General features: G+C 44.5%; 1 protein-coding gene across 2 annotated transcripts in view; it reads right to left on the bottom strand.

Moving 5' to 3' along the window:
- Window positions 1–1,401: 1,401 nt before the first annotated feature.
- The window catches only part of LOC147634638 (uncharacterized), a 37,009-nt gene continuing 22,100 nt past the window's right edge, over window positions 1,402–16,310 (bottom strand). Inside the window, exons 2-12 of one of the 2 annotated variants that reach the window (XM_086803771.1) lie at window positions 6,534–6,736; window positions 6,328–6,431; window positions 6,008–6,118; window positions 5,526–5,647; window positions 5,291–5,377; window positions 4,999–5,201; window positions 4,198–4,450; window positions 4,007–4,105; window positions 3,844–3,903; window positions 3,315–3,436; window positions 1,402–3,234 (exon numbers count right to left, since the gene is read on the bottom strand). In XM_086803771.1, the coding sequence (XP_086659897.1) occupies window positions 1,764–3,234; window positions 3,315–3,436; window positions 3,844–3,903; window positions 4,007–4,105; window positions 4,198–4,450; window positions 4,999–5,201; window positions 5,291–5,377; window positions 5,526–5,647; window positions 6,008–6,118; window positions 6,328–6,431; window positions 6,534–6,736 (2,835 nt within the window). In that variant the 3' untranslated portion in view covers window positions 1,402–1,763. The remainder of the gene's footprint in view (window positions 3,235–3,314; window positions 3,437–3,843; window positions 3,904–4,006; window positions 4,106–4,197; window positions 4,451–4,998; window positions 5,202–5,290; window positions 5,378–5,525; window positions 5,648–6,007; window positions 6,119–6,327; window positions 6,432–6,533; window positions 6,737–16,310) is intronic. The other variant, XM_086803772.1, reaches the window with a different exon arrangement.

Raw genomic sequence — 16,310 nt, 5'->3', positions numbered from 1 at the left:
CGCACTACACTTCTAGCCACAGAGAGGACGGCTATAGAGGATGCCTTGGGACCCATTCAGGATGTATGGCGTAGATGTGGCATCACTATCATGGGTGATGGTTGGAGTGACACTAGGAGCCGCTCCATTCAGGGTATCCTTGCGTACTCCAGAGGATGTAGCTTTTTTATTAAAGCTATTGACAATTCAGAGGCGGGCAAAACTGCAGAGATTGGCAAATATTTGGAGTGAAGCCATTGATTACGTGGGTCCCAATAATGTCATCCAGTTTGTTTCTGATGGAGAGAACTCAAACACGGCAGCAGGGAGGATAATTGAGGATAGGTACCCACATATTTGCTTCACTGCTTGCATGTCACATGGGCTCAACAATCTCCTCAAAGATATTGGTAAGATGCAGTGGGTAGAGCCTTTTATTGAAATGGGTAATCACATTGTTTCATTTATCACTTGCCACCACTACAGAAAGAGCCCCTCTCTCCCCCCTATTGTTTTCTCATCTCCCACGATTGAGATTGGGTCATTTACTTAACCGATTCAATGTATTTTTGGGAACTAACGAAAGGATCTTTTCTTGAAAAAGCATGGCTTAGGTTCAAGACATGAGGCACAAGGGAGGGTAATCTATTCAAGCCATAAGCTTGGAAATAGACCCTGACATATGCCAAGTGCCAAGGAATTCAATCACTAGGAGGGATTGTTACAAATGCGATGTGCGACTTATTTGACTTAGGTTTTTGCATGATTGATTATTTTGTGACGTGTAAGAAGGCTAAAGAAGAATGAGAAAGCATAGCAATGGATCATGTAGTGGGTAACAGGGAGACACATAAGGTGTGCTATTCACATGCTTGATGTGGTGGTTGGGCTGATGATCTTACTGAAGAGAGTAACTGGGCCCTTCTGAAACCCTAGAGATATGCGTACCATATGGAAACAGTGGAGATCTTAAAGCAGGGTGGGCCAGCAAGTTAGCTTATCCCTGGAGACTGCAAGAAGGAGAGCAAAGCAGGTATGAGGTGGCATCCGTGTCAGCAAAGTAACAGGGCACATTAGCAGTTATCTAAGGCTGGGCTCCCGAGGGCAATCCAAATTTTGGTCCATCTGACAAGAACCGTGCTTTAGATTCATTTTTTTCTTCGACATTTTTAAATGGGATGTCCATTTTTTCCCTGCTTTTTTTTTTGTTGGTTTTTTCCCTGCTGTTTTTTTTGGGCGCGGGGGAGGGGGGGGGGGGGGGGGGGGGGGGTTGAGACCAGCAGCTGCGGAGCCTGACCTTAATTTCTTTGTTACGTATTGATTCTCTTTTGTGTCAACATCCTTCATCAATTAGACTCGTATGCAAGGCTACTAGGGCTTTTAATTACCTTGGCTATAAAAATAAAGACGCTGGTCATTATGTGACCGAAGAAGGAAACTGTCAAATTTAAATCTGTGAGAAGAATATTAACTTTCTTGTTTAGATACATGAATGATAGAGACAGTCAACTGCTCTCTTCAACTACACTAGTGATGAACTGTGTGGAAGTTCAGTATACATGCTGTGTGCACCAAGGTTACATTTACAATTCTTAAGAGTATCATACAGACCGGCTCTTTCCTATTTGCAAAGTTTCTTTTTGGCATCTATGTAGACCAGCTAAATCAAGAAGTATCAAAGGAAAGACTCGTCTCAGCAGCAGCAGCAGTAGATCAAAGCTTTGTACAAATATTATTACAGTACACATCTACCATTGGGAGGGAGTGCCTCCCAACCCATATGCTTAATACCTAGCTGAAACCGAAACAGACTGGCTCAGTGGCTCTGATTCAGCAGAATCTGCTGAATCTTCGTCACGTCCGTGTACCTCATCATCATCTTCATCTTCTTCTTCCTCTTCCTCTGTATGGTCTTCAGAGTCGGGAGCAGTTTCCATGACTGTGCCCAACCCATGAAGACGACTAAATTCCGGGGCAACTATGTCAAGCATCACGTTCAAGTCCCTGCGTTCCTTGTCATGCTGGGCAGTGGTTCTTGGAGAGAACAAACCATGACTGTTCTCCAGCAGCCTTCCCTTTTCCTGAGGTGGATGCACTCCTTTTAAACCACATCCCACCAGATGGGCATCATTTGGGCCGCTTTCTGGTCCTCCCACCCTTACCTCACTCTGAGAATATCCACCATCATCACAATGTACAGAAGCAGGAGTACTGTAGGCCCAACTGCCTGCCACCTCAGAGGTTATCAACTCAACAGTGGTCGCTGGAACATTCCTTCCTAAACCTACATCCTGGTTCGCAGCCTCACTGCCTTGCACACCATGTTCACTAGCCGACTCTATAGAAACTCCTTGTTTATCAGGAGGTCTTGCTTGCGCAGATTCATGAATTATGCCACTCATCTTTGTTTCTTGATTCTCCAATTGGGTCTGCACCCTTATTCTAGATTCTCCCAGCTCTCTATCATTTTCATCTTCTAGAAGCAGGGTGTCTCCACCTGGACCCCCAGCCTGTTCATCAGAATCCCTAAATTTGGTGTTTCCACCTCCATCCTTACGACCTTTGATCCAGATATTCTCATCTCTTCCATTACCTAACAGCTGAGTTTCATTCAGATACTTTTCAGATCCCGACTTACTCTGAGTGTCCAGCAATTGAGTGTATCCAGCAAAGACCTTGGTCTGAACACCCTCATTCATCCCATTGCCCAAAAGTTGGGTAGCATTCAGGTGCCGATAGTTACTTTCAATTTCAAGCACCTGTGTATATCCAGCCTCCGCCCCCATAGGCACTGAAGGCTCGCTTCCCTTCTGTTCATCTTCAGGAAACAAAACTGCCTGGGCATCTCTGGAAGTATCAACAAATTCATTAGAATCATCCATTTGAGTGTCACCATCTCCATACTCCTCGATGACAACTTTGTTTGGCTCTGCATGTGCACTAGAGTTACTTGCAGTGGTCTGACTATCCGCATCACCTGCATCTTCTTTTTCCTCATCATTGTTAACTGTATCATTGTCCATTCTCTGTTCATTCTCCTGCATGGCATCATTGTCTTCCCCCCTGGTTTGAGTGTCGACCTCTACCCTGGTCTGGGTAGTCACATTCCCATTACAATGATTACCAGCATGTACATGACATTCATCCTCTCCATCTTCTAGCACTCGCATCATTTCCTTCAGCTGCTCTTGCTGTTTCTGCTGGAGCATAGCAACTTCTTCAGCAGTAGAATGGAATGCACGCAACTGGGTCTCCCTGTCAAACAGTAGTAAAGAAAATTTCCAGTAAACATCCAGTAAAAAATTCTGCTGTAGCTTCTAACTAATACTCAATACCTCAACACAATACGTTCTCGGGCACCCTGTAAGCGTTGCTGCTCCACTGATAGGTCATGAATTGCAGTTTCCATTGCAACTTCCACAGTGGAAAGCCGGGCGAAAGCTTCTTCCTTTGCAGCCTGCAAGGTGGGGCCTCTGTAAGGATAAACCTTGACGACGATGACCAGCATCACTTGATAAGGCAATCAAACCTAGCAATAACAGACAAAAACTCTCCACCCCTTCCCATGGTGGTGGAAGTGGGTTGTCAGGGCTGGCGCTTGTTGTGGGGGGTTACGCTGCCCGCCGACCAGATGGACGGCGGGTAATCTTTCCCATCAAACCCCCCCACCCGCGGCCTGGACAGGGAATGCTAAGCTTCGTAGTGCCAGTACAAGGCAATACTTTGACTAATGTACCATCCATTGATCGCATAGAAACAGAATGCTGAATAAAAAGGTAAGAGAGAGCATGCACACGAGATACACACACACAGCGAGAGAGAGAGAGAGAGAGAGAGAGAGAGAGAGAGAGAGAGAGAGCTAGCCTTCTCATTCTGCATTTCTTTGTTAGCACACTGCAACTCCTGCTCTTTTTCAGTTATTCTCTTCAGATCACAATACAAAATAAGGTCCATGTTCAGAACTCATCACCTCTAACACAACATTCAAAGAAAGTATTCTCCTCTCAAAATCTGAAGCGTTGAGTACCTTTCTAGCTATTGCTAAGGATGCTTCTTCATCCTGAAGCCGCAACTCCAGGCTACGACTGGTTCGCTCTGCTTTCACTAAGCTTTCCCTACTGTCCTCCTGGTTTCCAAGCACAAGGAAACAGCTGCCCCTTTCAATCCCAATTTCATACGAAGATACAGAATCTTATGGATTCACCAATTTAACCATACCAGCTTAGAACGCAAAGCTTCAATGAGAGAACGATTTTCTCTGTCTCCTTCCTGAAGCTTGTTTATCATTTCCAAGTGCTCTCTTAGCTGCTGTGTAGAAGACTCTGACTGGCGTTTCAGCTCCTCTGAGGCTTCAGAGCGAACTCTCTCTAGTGCTGCTTTCAAGTCTGCTTCAGCTTTCCCCCTCTCACTCCTGCGTTGACGGCGTTCGTCTTCCAACTGCTCTTTGAGTTCCACTATGTTCAGCTTCTGACTGCAACAGAACATAGCATCATCCATCACAACTTCAGAATCAACTGCTATGCCCAAAATTGGGGCCCCTAGATCTTGGAAAATCAAATATAATTAATTAGTTCAGAGAAAGAGGAGAGGGGGGGTAGGGTTGCTTGGGTCACAAATTGTTTTCTTATAAACACCTCTTGTTTTTGAAAAATCATATCAAATAATGAGTTTGAGAGGGAGAAGAGATCTAGTATATAGCCCAAGGTTATTAACATTAATCTTCGTTCTATGACGAGATACCGGAGGCATGTGCTCTAGGAACTGGCGGCCTAGATACATGTGGCCTTCCTGCCTTGGGGGGGGGTGGGTGTGGGTGTGGGTGTGGGTGTTATAAACACTCCTTTATGGTTCACAAGGGACTTGTAGCATAGTAGTTTAGTGTCTACTTATGGGACTTCGACCTTTATCCTAAGTATAGACCTTAGATTCATTAAGCAGGCCTTGCCAATCTCAATTTGTCAAATATGTCATAAAGCATAAGACAGCAAAGCTTAAGTGTTGCTAATCCTTAGCACACACCTCTTCATTACTTCATCTGCATCTTTTCGGGACTGGATCGCAGCTGCTAGGCTTCGGTTACAATCTTCAAGTTGGCTTTGCTGTTGGGCACACAAGGAGGTAGAACTATCTAACTCCTTTTCCTTCTTCCCAAGTTCAGTGCGGAGGTCCTCTATCTGGTCCAGGAAAGTGGCTGAAAGGGTCTCCCTTAACTCTTTAATCTCCTGCAAAACATGATGTAAAACCCCCATCAAAGCCATTCAAATACATTTGATTGTGAGCAATGTGCACAGAAAAAGTGCTGAGAACCCACAGCATCATGCCGTGCTGCAGCAGCGCGGGACTCAGCACGCAACTTCTCGATGGTCAATAGATGTGCTTCCAGCTGGTTTCGTAGGTCCTGCTTCTCTTCAAATATAAGTCATTTCTCTCCACAGCAAGTTTCATACACATATTGTTTCCATGCATAACCTCAACTTAGTAAAAACAAATTCCATCAGCCCTTTCAAGTTTTAAAAACAAAATCAAAACTCAAATAGACAAATCACCTCATTCGACCGCTGCAATCGCCTTACATCATCCAATGATACCGGGCCATCTGGTCCTCCAATTCCTAATCCCTTGACACGCTTACTATCGCCTGAGTTGGATTCCCCGACAATTTCACCATCTGCAAAAAAATATAAAAAACTGCACTCTTCCTCAAAGGTCTTTTTGGTGACCATAGTGAGCTTTATGTCAAGATTTGAATTCAAGGGCAACAATTAAGGTTTCCTTGATTAAGTTTTTTATTAAGCGTGGTTGCAATGATGTGAATGGAGGAGGGAGAATTTCTTCGTTGAAGGCTTTGTGACAATCCTAGTAACGCTCAAGCAGGTTTCCTAACTATTATTGTGCAAGGCAATGATAAAACTCTCTAATCAAGATCTTCAAAAAATAATGCTACCTTGCATTAAAGCCTGCAAATGACTCGATTTAGAGCTATTAGAGGCTGCATTCTTTGTCATCGATGCACTCCTACAAAACTTACCATATAGAGACTTCCTCTTCAAAGCACTGGACGCTGATCCATTGGGCTGACGTGCGGACACAGTTGGATCATTTGGTTTAATTTCCTGGTACAAAAATGCAAAAGCATTCTCTGCATGAAAAACACCAAGGACTTATCAGCTTCAGTTGAGCAACTTTGTCAAAAAACGACACTGTCAGCCCAAAGTTTGCTAGCCATTGCACTGTTTCAGTCCAAACCATTATAGCAAAAGAAGGTGCCCCCATAGCTCCTCTCCTCACACACGCAATCATTTGCATCGATCCGTTGCAAGCATTTACTAAAGAAACTAAATTGCTCACCGTGTTCAGGAGAATTCACCAATGAAATGATGTCCCCATCCTTAATCCGTGCCTCCGGGCTGTCTCGTTTCAACTTCTGGCAATTGATAAAGGTCCCATTGGAGCTGCATATAAAGATTTCCGGACTCAGGAGCATCATTGTAGAAAAAAAAAAAGTTTGTAAGGTTCAAAACTGCACTGTCAAACAAACCTATGACAAAGCAGACCTTGAATCCTTGATGTAAACAAGCCAGCGGTCCCCAGACACAAGCTCAGCGCCATGCAGAGGGATAAAGCTTTCTGTCTTGAATCTCTTTCGGAATATTGTGCAATGCTTGGCACTCACATTCAAAGAATCAAACTGGCAAGACGGGTCTTTCACTAAGCGGCCCAAAACATGCTCACTATTGTGCAACAAAATCTGAGAGCCCTGCAATACACAGCCCCCAATACAAGGTTAGTATGATAAATAAATAAATAATCGCTTACAAGAAGAGTTAATAAGAATATGACCATAAAATGAATGCCTTCTACATTGCTCTCCAAAAACACCTCACAACCCTACATACCCCATTAGTACTTACCGAGTTCAAGTCACTTCTTCTCGCCACATGCACTTCATGATAAGATAGATGCTTTGCTGAGGCTACCATGGAATGTGCTTAGATGCACAACTGAACCCCTCCAAAGGCCCAAAATAAGTGTCATGTGCAAGACATGTGCAGGCTGATCCCAAAGCTGACCCTTGAGGGGCAACACATAAAAGACATGATTAGAACCAGATTTTGGAGCATATGTTCCTGGTGTGGGCAGGGAAAGACTGGTGGAGGACAAAGGAGGCTGTCAGCCAGCGCATGAAAGGGAACAAGACCAGTCAGCTGCAGCAAAGTGGCATGATTTTGTCCAGGACCTGGCTGACTGTCCACTAGGAAATTCCAAAGCCTATTTAAGGCATGTTTGCTCATCGTTTTTCATCATTCAGCCATTCCACAGGCTGGGTCATAGATTTAGGATTAGATTAGGTACTTTCTACCTTTTCAAGGAAGCCTATGGCTGCAAGATTTGTACATCCTTTTTGTGCAATAGAATATACTGAATACTCAGTTCTCTCTCTCTCTCTCTTCTCTATCTTCTGTATGCATTTTGCATCAAGCATGTTCCAAGATGGTGTTTAGGGCTGAAAGAAGATTCCGAGAGATTCCGCATGTGACATTGATATTAGATGACAGAGCATCAAGCTCAGCAAGGCTAAACACTGATTCAGTCCCAGATGCAAGTGCATAATCCAAAGAAAGGAACACAAGACATGGAAGCAGTTCCCAGGAAGTCGGTTGGTGGTGTTCCACAAGAGGATGACAGGTTTGGGACTCCGTGAATAGACAATGGGATGATGACAGTCATCCATACATTTTGGCCCCACGTACTTCTCAATCGAATAAGGAGCTCGAATCATTAAGAAATACTGATCTGAGCCCTTGGAAACTAGGAATATCTAAAACGGGTGGCCAACCTCCCAGGAAAGGCGGTGTACATGGACTAGGAGAGTGAGGGTGCGGCTGAAAGCGTTTTCTCAGCTTCGCTCTTCCGACTTCGGGATAAACACCCATCCGAACGTTTTCATTCTGGACAAACTGCCATGAATACAAAAGACTGATATGAGAGAATGTAAGAGCACCTTTAAACAAGCATAGAATTTGGAATCCCGTCATCAAGTTTAGTAGTGTCACCATTTGGCCACCCAATTGGTCCACCCGTGCTTTCTTATCATGTATGTACATTGGACTAGTGTCCATGGTAGTTGTATATGCCGGGGATTGATGCCACTCATGTGATACTGTGGACTTGGCTTTCTATTGGGACTTGTACCTCCGTGTACATGCCCGGAAATGCTTGGTGGATTGGTGTTCCATTGGGTCTGGTACCTCGTGTACTTGCCTAGAGCACGTCTATTTTGGTATAGTCTCATGAATGGGGATTGTCCATACCAATGCTGCATTGCATAGCATCTTTATGTGCTTGCTTGCAATTGAAATTGTATGCTGTTTTCATGCTTGCTTGATCAATGTGTAGTTCCGGGTAAGGGGACGCCTACCTGCGAACTGTGCGTGTGAAACTATCTGTTGACATGGTTATGTGGCATGTGACAGGTGGTAAGTATTGGTCATAAACCTAGCCTTACGAGTTAGCACTAATTTATAAGTGAGTGTGTACAGACTTCATTAAGTTTTGGGCGACCAAAACTCACTTATAAATTATGACCAGCCCAGTGTTCACACACACTGATGTCCCGAGGTGGACATAACCCAATATCCACCGCCCAGACCTTATCCCCTTTGTACAAAGGAAGTAACCAGCCATGTGTTCACTCTAGCTTGCTCCACAAAGCACCTGCCTGCCACCTACACTGGACAACTCACCACGTCACTCCTCCTCCTCTCTCTAGAGATGGGCGCCTCCTTCATGAGGACTGTTGGGTTGCATTTTCTACACTTTCTCCTTCACAACTCCATTTCCAAGCTTGCTAAGGTGTTTCTCAAGCTTCCAAGAGTGTTTTCGGATGCTAATCACTCTCCTACACACTCCCAATGACTGAAATTCAGTAAAACAGCTCTCTTTATTGCTGTAATTTCTGGTCTTTTTGCTGAAAACCCTAATTTCAGCCCTCCTTTCTCAAGTTGAACCATAGGGGAAGCTTTCCCAAGGTTCCCTTCATCCTCTTGAAGACTTGTGTCGCGAAGAAATGCGACAAATCGAAGATCTCTTCACTCCAAGGATTTCCATCGCGAAGACTTCCGCTGTCACCGACTCTACTTGCAATTGGTAAGCTTTAATGCTTAAATATGAAAGCAAGTAGCAGGAGGGAGGAACCGGATTACAAGATCACATACCCTGTGTAGTGTTCTCTTGTCCTACGTGCTCTCTTGCATATTGTTGCTACCATGTGTTGGTGGAACAATAGAGAGCAGATGGTAGGGAACGTGGGCGGTAGTGTGGATTGCAAGTCTACATCAACAACCACTTGTTTGCAATACTGTATTCATAAGCCTTGGTATGGAAATCTGGTCAAAAATGCCCATGACACTATGTACTTGATTCTCCCAAGATCAATATACTTTATTTGAGGGAGAGGTCGGCCGTTCCGGCTCATTGTGTCTCTTGTCAATTCAGCAATTTACTTCTTGTATTTGAGCAAGTGTCCATCAAATCTTAGTGTATTTAAGTGTATTGATTAGCATTGTGTTCAACCAAGTTACATTGGTATCAGAGCATATGGTTCTCTTTCACTTCTATCGTGAGAGACGATCATCGTGAACACCAGCTATCTCTACACTTAGAACATTATGGACAGCCATACAATGAATGTTGGAGATGCTAATACAAGAGGCACGGAAAATGAAATGCATGCCTCCAATGCTTTACAGGATGAGCAAACTCATGTGGTGCACAATAGGGAACACGAATATGTGGGATAGCCGTCCCGTGGCAAAGAGAAGATGCAGGAAGAAGAGTCCATAGTCTTGAGGACTGAACTTACTCGTATGCAGGCTCTTCTCCATGCACAACAAGAAGAATTGAATCTCTACCGCCGCGAGGACCCATTGGTACATGACCGTTTTAAGGCCAAGAAAGCTGAATCTTATATGGATCATGCAATGGCAATGATTGCTCAAGAGCTGCACATGCAACCGAGGGATGCAGCACGTGCATACTTGGCTCGTACCGAGGATGCCTATGCAGAAAAGGCAACCATCCCACCTGTCTTTCAAAGCCGGAGACAAATCTGTGAAGTTTGACACATATCATGGGAAATATGATGTATCAAAGACACTTGCTTTTATTGCCCAGTTTGATATTGCTTTCAGTGATGAGGATTTCACTCAGAAATCCATGATCCTGCATGTAAGCATGTTCATGAAAGGCACTGTTGCCCATTGGTGGCTCACGGAGAAGCTCTCACCGAATCCTATTAGATCATGGGAAGAGTTCAAGGAGAGGTTCTATGCTCAATTCTTGCCTCCCAATGCATTGAATGAGATAACAATGAAGTGGGATTGGATGAAGCAAAATGAGAGGGAATCGGTAAATGCATATGTACAAAAGTTTTGGAAAGTGCTTTTGGAGGTGTCTCCATTTATGCATGTCACCGAGGCGGAAAGGAAGAGAAGGTTTCAATCGGGATTGCAATCCATGTACAAAGCGGGACTACAAATGTATCCTGGTCATACCTTACACCAACTAATCGCAGCCGCCACCGCCACCGAGCAATTGGAACTCAAATTGAGTCGATCCAATAAGGCTAAACCCTCATTTCAAGGCAAAGAGAAGGCTGTTCAAAACCTGCAAAATGATGGACAGCCACCTAAAAAGGACCAAAACCAAGATAAAAATGGTCCAAAGGCTGAAAATAACACTACCAAGAAGCGTCCCTTCAAACTGAGAGACTATGGTCTTACTCCGGAGCAGAAAAAGCAATATATGAGCGAGGGTAAATGCTTTACTTGTGGTAGCACCGAGCATATTGCAAAGACATGCCCAAACAAGAAGCGTGATAATGCAAATGCATCAAAGCCTAATGTGCATATGGTTCCGGATGTGCAGGGCAACAGTTTACATGATAGCAAAGACAGGGTTGTATGTAAAGCTTGGGGACAGCTCAAGGATCAGCCCGCTTTGTTAATGTTTGATGATTGTGCATCTGAAAATTTCATATCCATACAGATGGCAGCTACTTTGGGTATTAAAGTGGAGGACATGGATCCTCAAATTGAAGCAGGCACTACCTTTGTTGGTAGAGAAGTGCAGGTCATGCCTATTTTTGGCAAGTTGCGCATACACATTCAGACTATGTGGATCATGAGGATTTTCTTGTGGCACCTTTGAATGGCTGTGATGTATTACTTGGAAAGCCTTGGCATACACGTATTGATCCGTGCAAGGCTTACAAGACCAACAGGATCACCTTCATGCATAAAGGCCAAGAGCATGTAATTGATGCTGGTGAAGAGGGTGATACCATTCCCCTTGTATCTTATGTACAAATTAAGAAAGTAATGAAAAAGAGTGTTTTTGCGTACTTGATTTTTGTACGAGATCATGTTGAGGAAAATAATGTACATGTAAACACTCTTAGTAATGATAGGCTGAAATTTTTACAAGAGCACAATGATTGTTTTGCTGATGAGTTACCAAATGAGTAGCCACCCGTACAACCGGAAGATCATCGCATTGATCATGTGCCGGGTAACTCACCACCTAATAAGCCACCCTATCGTGTAAGTGCATCCCAAAAAGAGGAGATCATGAAGCAGGTGAATGAGCTTCTTGAGAAGGGTTTGGTTCAGCCAAGCTCTTCCCCATATTGTTCACCCGTCCTCTTGGTTCAAAAGAAGGATGGATCCTTTCGTATATGTGTGGATTATAGAGCTTTGAATAAGCTTACCATCAAGAATCAGTTTCCGATTCCACGCATAGACGACATCCTTGACAAGTTGGATGGATCGGCAATTGATCTCAAGAGTGGGTATCATCAAGTGCGTGTAGTGCCTGAGGATGTACACAAAACTGCTTTCAAGACAGCATTTGGGCTTTATGAGTATCTTGTTATGCCTTTTGGTCTTACAAATGCCCCGGCTACATTCAATAGAATGATGGATTGCATATTTCGTGGGTACAAGAAATTTACAAGTGTCTTCTTTGATAACATCCTAGTCTTCTCGAAGACCAAAGAAAAGCATAGAGCTCATTTGGCCATCGTCTTTGAAGAGCTCCGTAAGCATAAACTCTTCATAAATGCAAAGAAGAGTGAGTTCTTATCAGAGATACATTATATTGGGCATATTGTGTCCAAAGATGGAGTGCGGATGGATCCTGCAGAGATTGATGCAATTCAGAATTGGCCCGAATTGAGTTCGGTGCATGAGATCCGTAGTTTTCTTGGATTATGCTCTTACTACCACAGGTTCATTCGGCACTTTACATGGATTGCTTCTCCTTTGCATGATTTGACAAAGAAGAAGGCCGTGTTCAAATGGACTAATGTAGAGAGGGATGCATTCCTCAAATTGAAAGGTGCAACTACTCATGGTCCAGTGTTGATCATTCCGGATTTGCAAAAGCCTTTTTGTGTGGAATGTGATGCATCTGGAAATTGCATAGGAGCTATCCTTAATCAAGAGAGACATGCCGTGGCTTATGAGAGCCGTAGATTGCATGATGCAGAGCTATCTCTTGGCATTTATGAGAAAGAGCTCTTGGCTGTAATTCATGCACTTACTATATGGAAACATTACCTTCTTGGGACTGATCACTACAGTTTGAGGTATTTTCTTACCCAAACTAAGTTGTCAAAGAAGCATATGAGGATGGCCAATTTCCTCTCTATGTTTCATTTTCAGATCTTGCACACCCCGGGAAAGAAGAATGTAGTGGCCAATGCATTGTCTTTTGGTTGATGGGTCAATGCCTAGATTTAACATAATTGAGGCGAAGATCACCGCTTCAAGCGAAAGCCATATGTAGCAGCTATCTCGGTTGCCTCTCATGGGGACTTGTCTACCATGCGTGATTTGTATCATACGGATACTGATTTAGCCACTATTTGGGCTGATTTGATGGCTGGTCATGCACATGCCTCATATGTGATCAAAGAGGGTTATCTCATGAAAGATAATTGCCTATGTGTGGTGTCTGACATGAGGCAAAAGGTTTTGGATGAGTGCCATGCTCCTCCATATGCTGGTCATAGAGGCATAATGCCTATTACGCACATGATTGAGTGGTATTTCTTTTGGCCAGGTATGCGGAAGGACATAGAGGCACATGTATGTGCATGTATCACCTATCAAAAGGTCAAATTTGATAGGCAAAAGGCACCAGGTTTGCTTCAGCCATTGCCTATTCCCACGCAGCCATGGGAAAGTATTACAATGGATTTCATTATGGACTTGCCACGGACCCAACAGGGTAATGATGCAATTTGGACAATTGTGGTTAGCAAGCAAGCTCATTTCTTGCCGGTCAAAAATTGAGGATCCACCACAAGTGGATGAGCTTGAGAGATCTTGCAGCCAGAGCAGATTGTGTATCACAAGGAACGCAACCTTGCTGCATGCAAAGTTGTCAGGCGTTACCTTGTGAAGTTTAAGAACTATCTTCCCATTGATGCTAAATGGGTAGCTGAAGAGTTCTTCAGAGATTGCCCGCATGTGCTTCAGACATATTTGGATGGTTTTCAATTGCAGACAACTGTTTAGAAGCCGGGAGGGATGTCACAATTTGGCCACCCAATTGGTCCACCCGTGCTTTCTTATCATGTATGTGAATTGGACTGGTGTCCATGGCAGTTGTATATGCCGGGGATTGATGTCACTCATGTGATACTGTGGAATTGACTTTTCGTTGGGACTTGTGCCTCCGTGTACATGCCCGGAAATGCTTGGTGGATTGGTGTTCCATTGGGTCTGGTATCTCGTGTACTTGCCTGGAGCACGTCTATTTTGGTATCGTCTCATGAACGGGGATTGTCCATACCAATGCTACATTGCATAGCATCTTTATGTGCTTGCTTGCAATTGAAATTGCATGCTGTTTTCATGCTTGCTTGATCAATGTGTAGTTCCGGGTAAGGGGACGCCCGGCCGCGAACCGTGCGTGTGAAACTGTTTGCTGACAAGGTTATGTGGCATGTGACAGGTGGTAAGTATTGGTCATAAACCTAGCCTTAGGAGTTAGCACTAATTTATAAGTGAGTGTGTACACACTTCATTAAGTTTTGGGCGACCAAAACTCACTTGTAAATTATGACCAGCCCGGTGTTCACACACGCTGATGCCCCGAGGTGGACATAACCCAATATCCACCGCCCAGACCTTATCCCCTTTGTACAAAGGGAGTAACCAGCCATGTGTCCACTCTAGCTTGCTCCACAAAGCACCTGCCTGCCACCTACACTGGACAACTCACCACCTCACTCCTCCTCTCTCTAGAGATGGGTGCCTCCTTCATGAGGGCTGTTGGGCTGCATTTTCTGCACTTTCTCCTTCCCAACTCCATTTCCAAGCTTGCTAAGGTGTTTCTCAAGCTTCCAAGAGTGTTTCCGGATGCTAATCACTCTCCTACACACTCCCAATGACTGAAATTCAGCAAAACAGCTCTCTTTATTACTGTAATTTCTGGTCTTTTTGCTGAAAACCCTAATTTCAGTCCTCCTTTCTCAAGTTGAACCATAGGGAAAGCTTTCCCAAGGTTCCCTTCATCCTCTTGAAGACTTGTGTCGTGAAGAAATGCGACAAATCGAAGATCACTGCACTCCAAGGACTTCCATCGCGAAGACTTCCGCTGTCATCGACTCTACTTGCAATTGGTAAGCTTTAATGCTTAAATATGGAAGCAAGTAGCAAGAGGGAGGAACCGGATTACAAGATCACATACCCTGTGTAGTGTTCTCTTGTCCTACGTGCTCTCTTGCAGATTGTTGCTACCATGTGTTGGTGGAACAATAGAGAGTAGATGGTAGGGAACATGGGCACTTGAGAGGGTAGTTTGAATTGCAAGTCTACATCAACAACCACTTGTTTGCAATACAATATTCATATGCATTGATATGGAAATCTGGTCATAAATGCCCATGACACTATGTACTTGATTCTCCCAAGATCAATATACTTTATTTGAGGGAGGGGTCGGCCGTTTCGGCTCATTGTGTGTCTCTTGTCAATTCAGCAATTTACTTCTTGTATTTGAGCAAGTGTCCATCAAATCTTAGTGTATTTAAGTGTATTGATTAGCATTGTGTTCAACCAAGTTACAAGTAGAGGGGGATGTCATGTGCAAGACATGTGCAGGCTGATCGCATAGCTGACCCTTGAGGGGCAACAGATAAAAGACAGGATTAGAACCAGATTTTGGAGCACATGTTGCTGGTGTGGGTAGGGAAGGATTGGTGGAGGACAAAGGAGGTTGCCGACCAACGCATGAAAGGGAACAAGACCAATTGGCTGCACCAAAGTGGCATGATTTTGTCCAGGACCCAACCGACACAGCAGTCGGAAATTCCGAAGGCTGGGTCATAGATTTTTTTATTTTTTATTTTTGGAAAAAAGATCCTTCAATTAGTTAAAGAAAAAATAGCCACAAAGGGTTATATACAACCACAAAGGGCTAAATACAAACTCGCCTCATTTAAGGGCGGGAATCAAATGATCATAAGGGGAAGAGACGCTTCTCCTTTGGTTGGCCGCTCTGTAAGGAGAAGGCTATCTCATACAGGGGGAAGGGAGGGAAACAACCACACAGGTGGTCTGTAATGCCAAATGGGATCAACGCCTCTATCTGTGAGGAAAGGGCCAGGCCTCCAAAGTCTCAAGAAAGCTTCCCGCCGCTTCCGCATGCAGTCAGATTCTCCCTATAACTTCCCACACTGACCGCGGAGGGTGTGAATGATATCAAGCCATATGCTCCTGATGGTCTCCGCTAGCGGAGTGTGGGTACCCTCGATGGCCTCGCTGCATCTAGCACGCCAAATGTGCCACACTGCTGCAAATCTCCCATCTCTGGCATGAGCCTGGCCGCTAGTCGCCTATAGATGGGGTTGTGACTGGTACTACTGCAATACGATGGTGAGAGACCTGAAGGCCTAGCCCACCCTCATCCTCCTCATAAGCCCTGACCACTCCAGCCTTTGTGGCCCAAGTGACGGTGCCCCATGTGATGATCCGAGTTGATGCCCTGTCCATAGCAAAGATGCGGAGAATCTGTTGCCAAATCTGCTAAGCCTTCGAGGCAATGTCTCTGAGTCTCTTGGGGGTGGCCGCACCGCGGGCAAGCCGTTGGTCGACCACCAACTGCCAACCAAGTACCGACCGCCAAACTCCTATGTGCCATCAACCAAAGAAAGAGGGTGATCTTTCTTGGCTGAAAGCTGTCCCACAATCTCTTCTAGAAATCTTGAAGAAAATGCTGTGAGAGACCTTGAGACTGCCAATGTGCTGCTGCTGCCAGTGTGC

This window comes from Cibotium barometz, chromosome 10 (genome assembly GCF_041138505.1).
Source record: "Cibotium barometz isolate CiBa-2024 chromosome 10, ASM4113850v1, whole genome shotgun sequence".
Lineage (NCBI taxonomy): Eukaryota > Viridiplantae > Streptophyta > Polypodiopsida > Cyatheales > Cibotiaceae > Cibotium > Cibotium barometz.
Note: the sequence above shows the minus strand (reverse complement) of the source record. Positions and strands in the feature narration are given on the sequence as shown.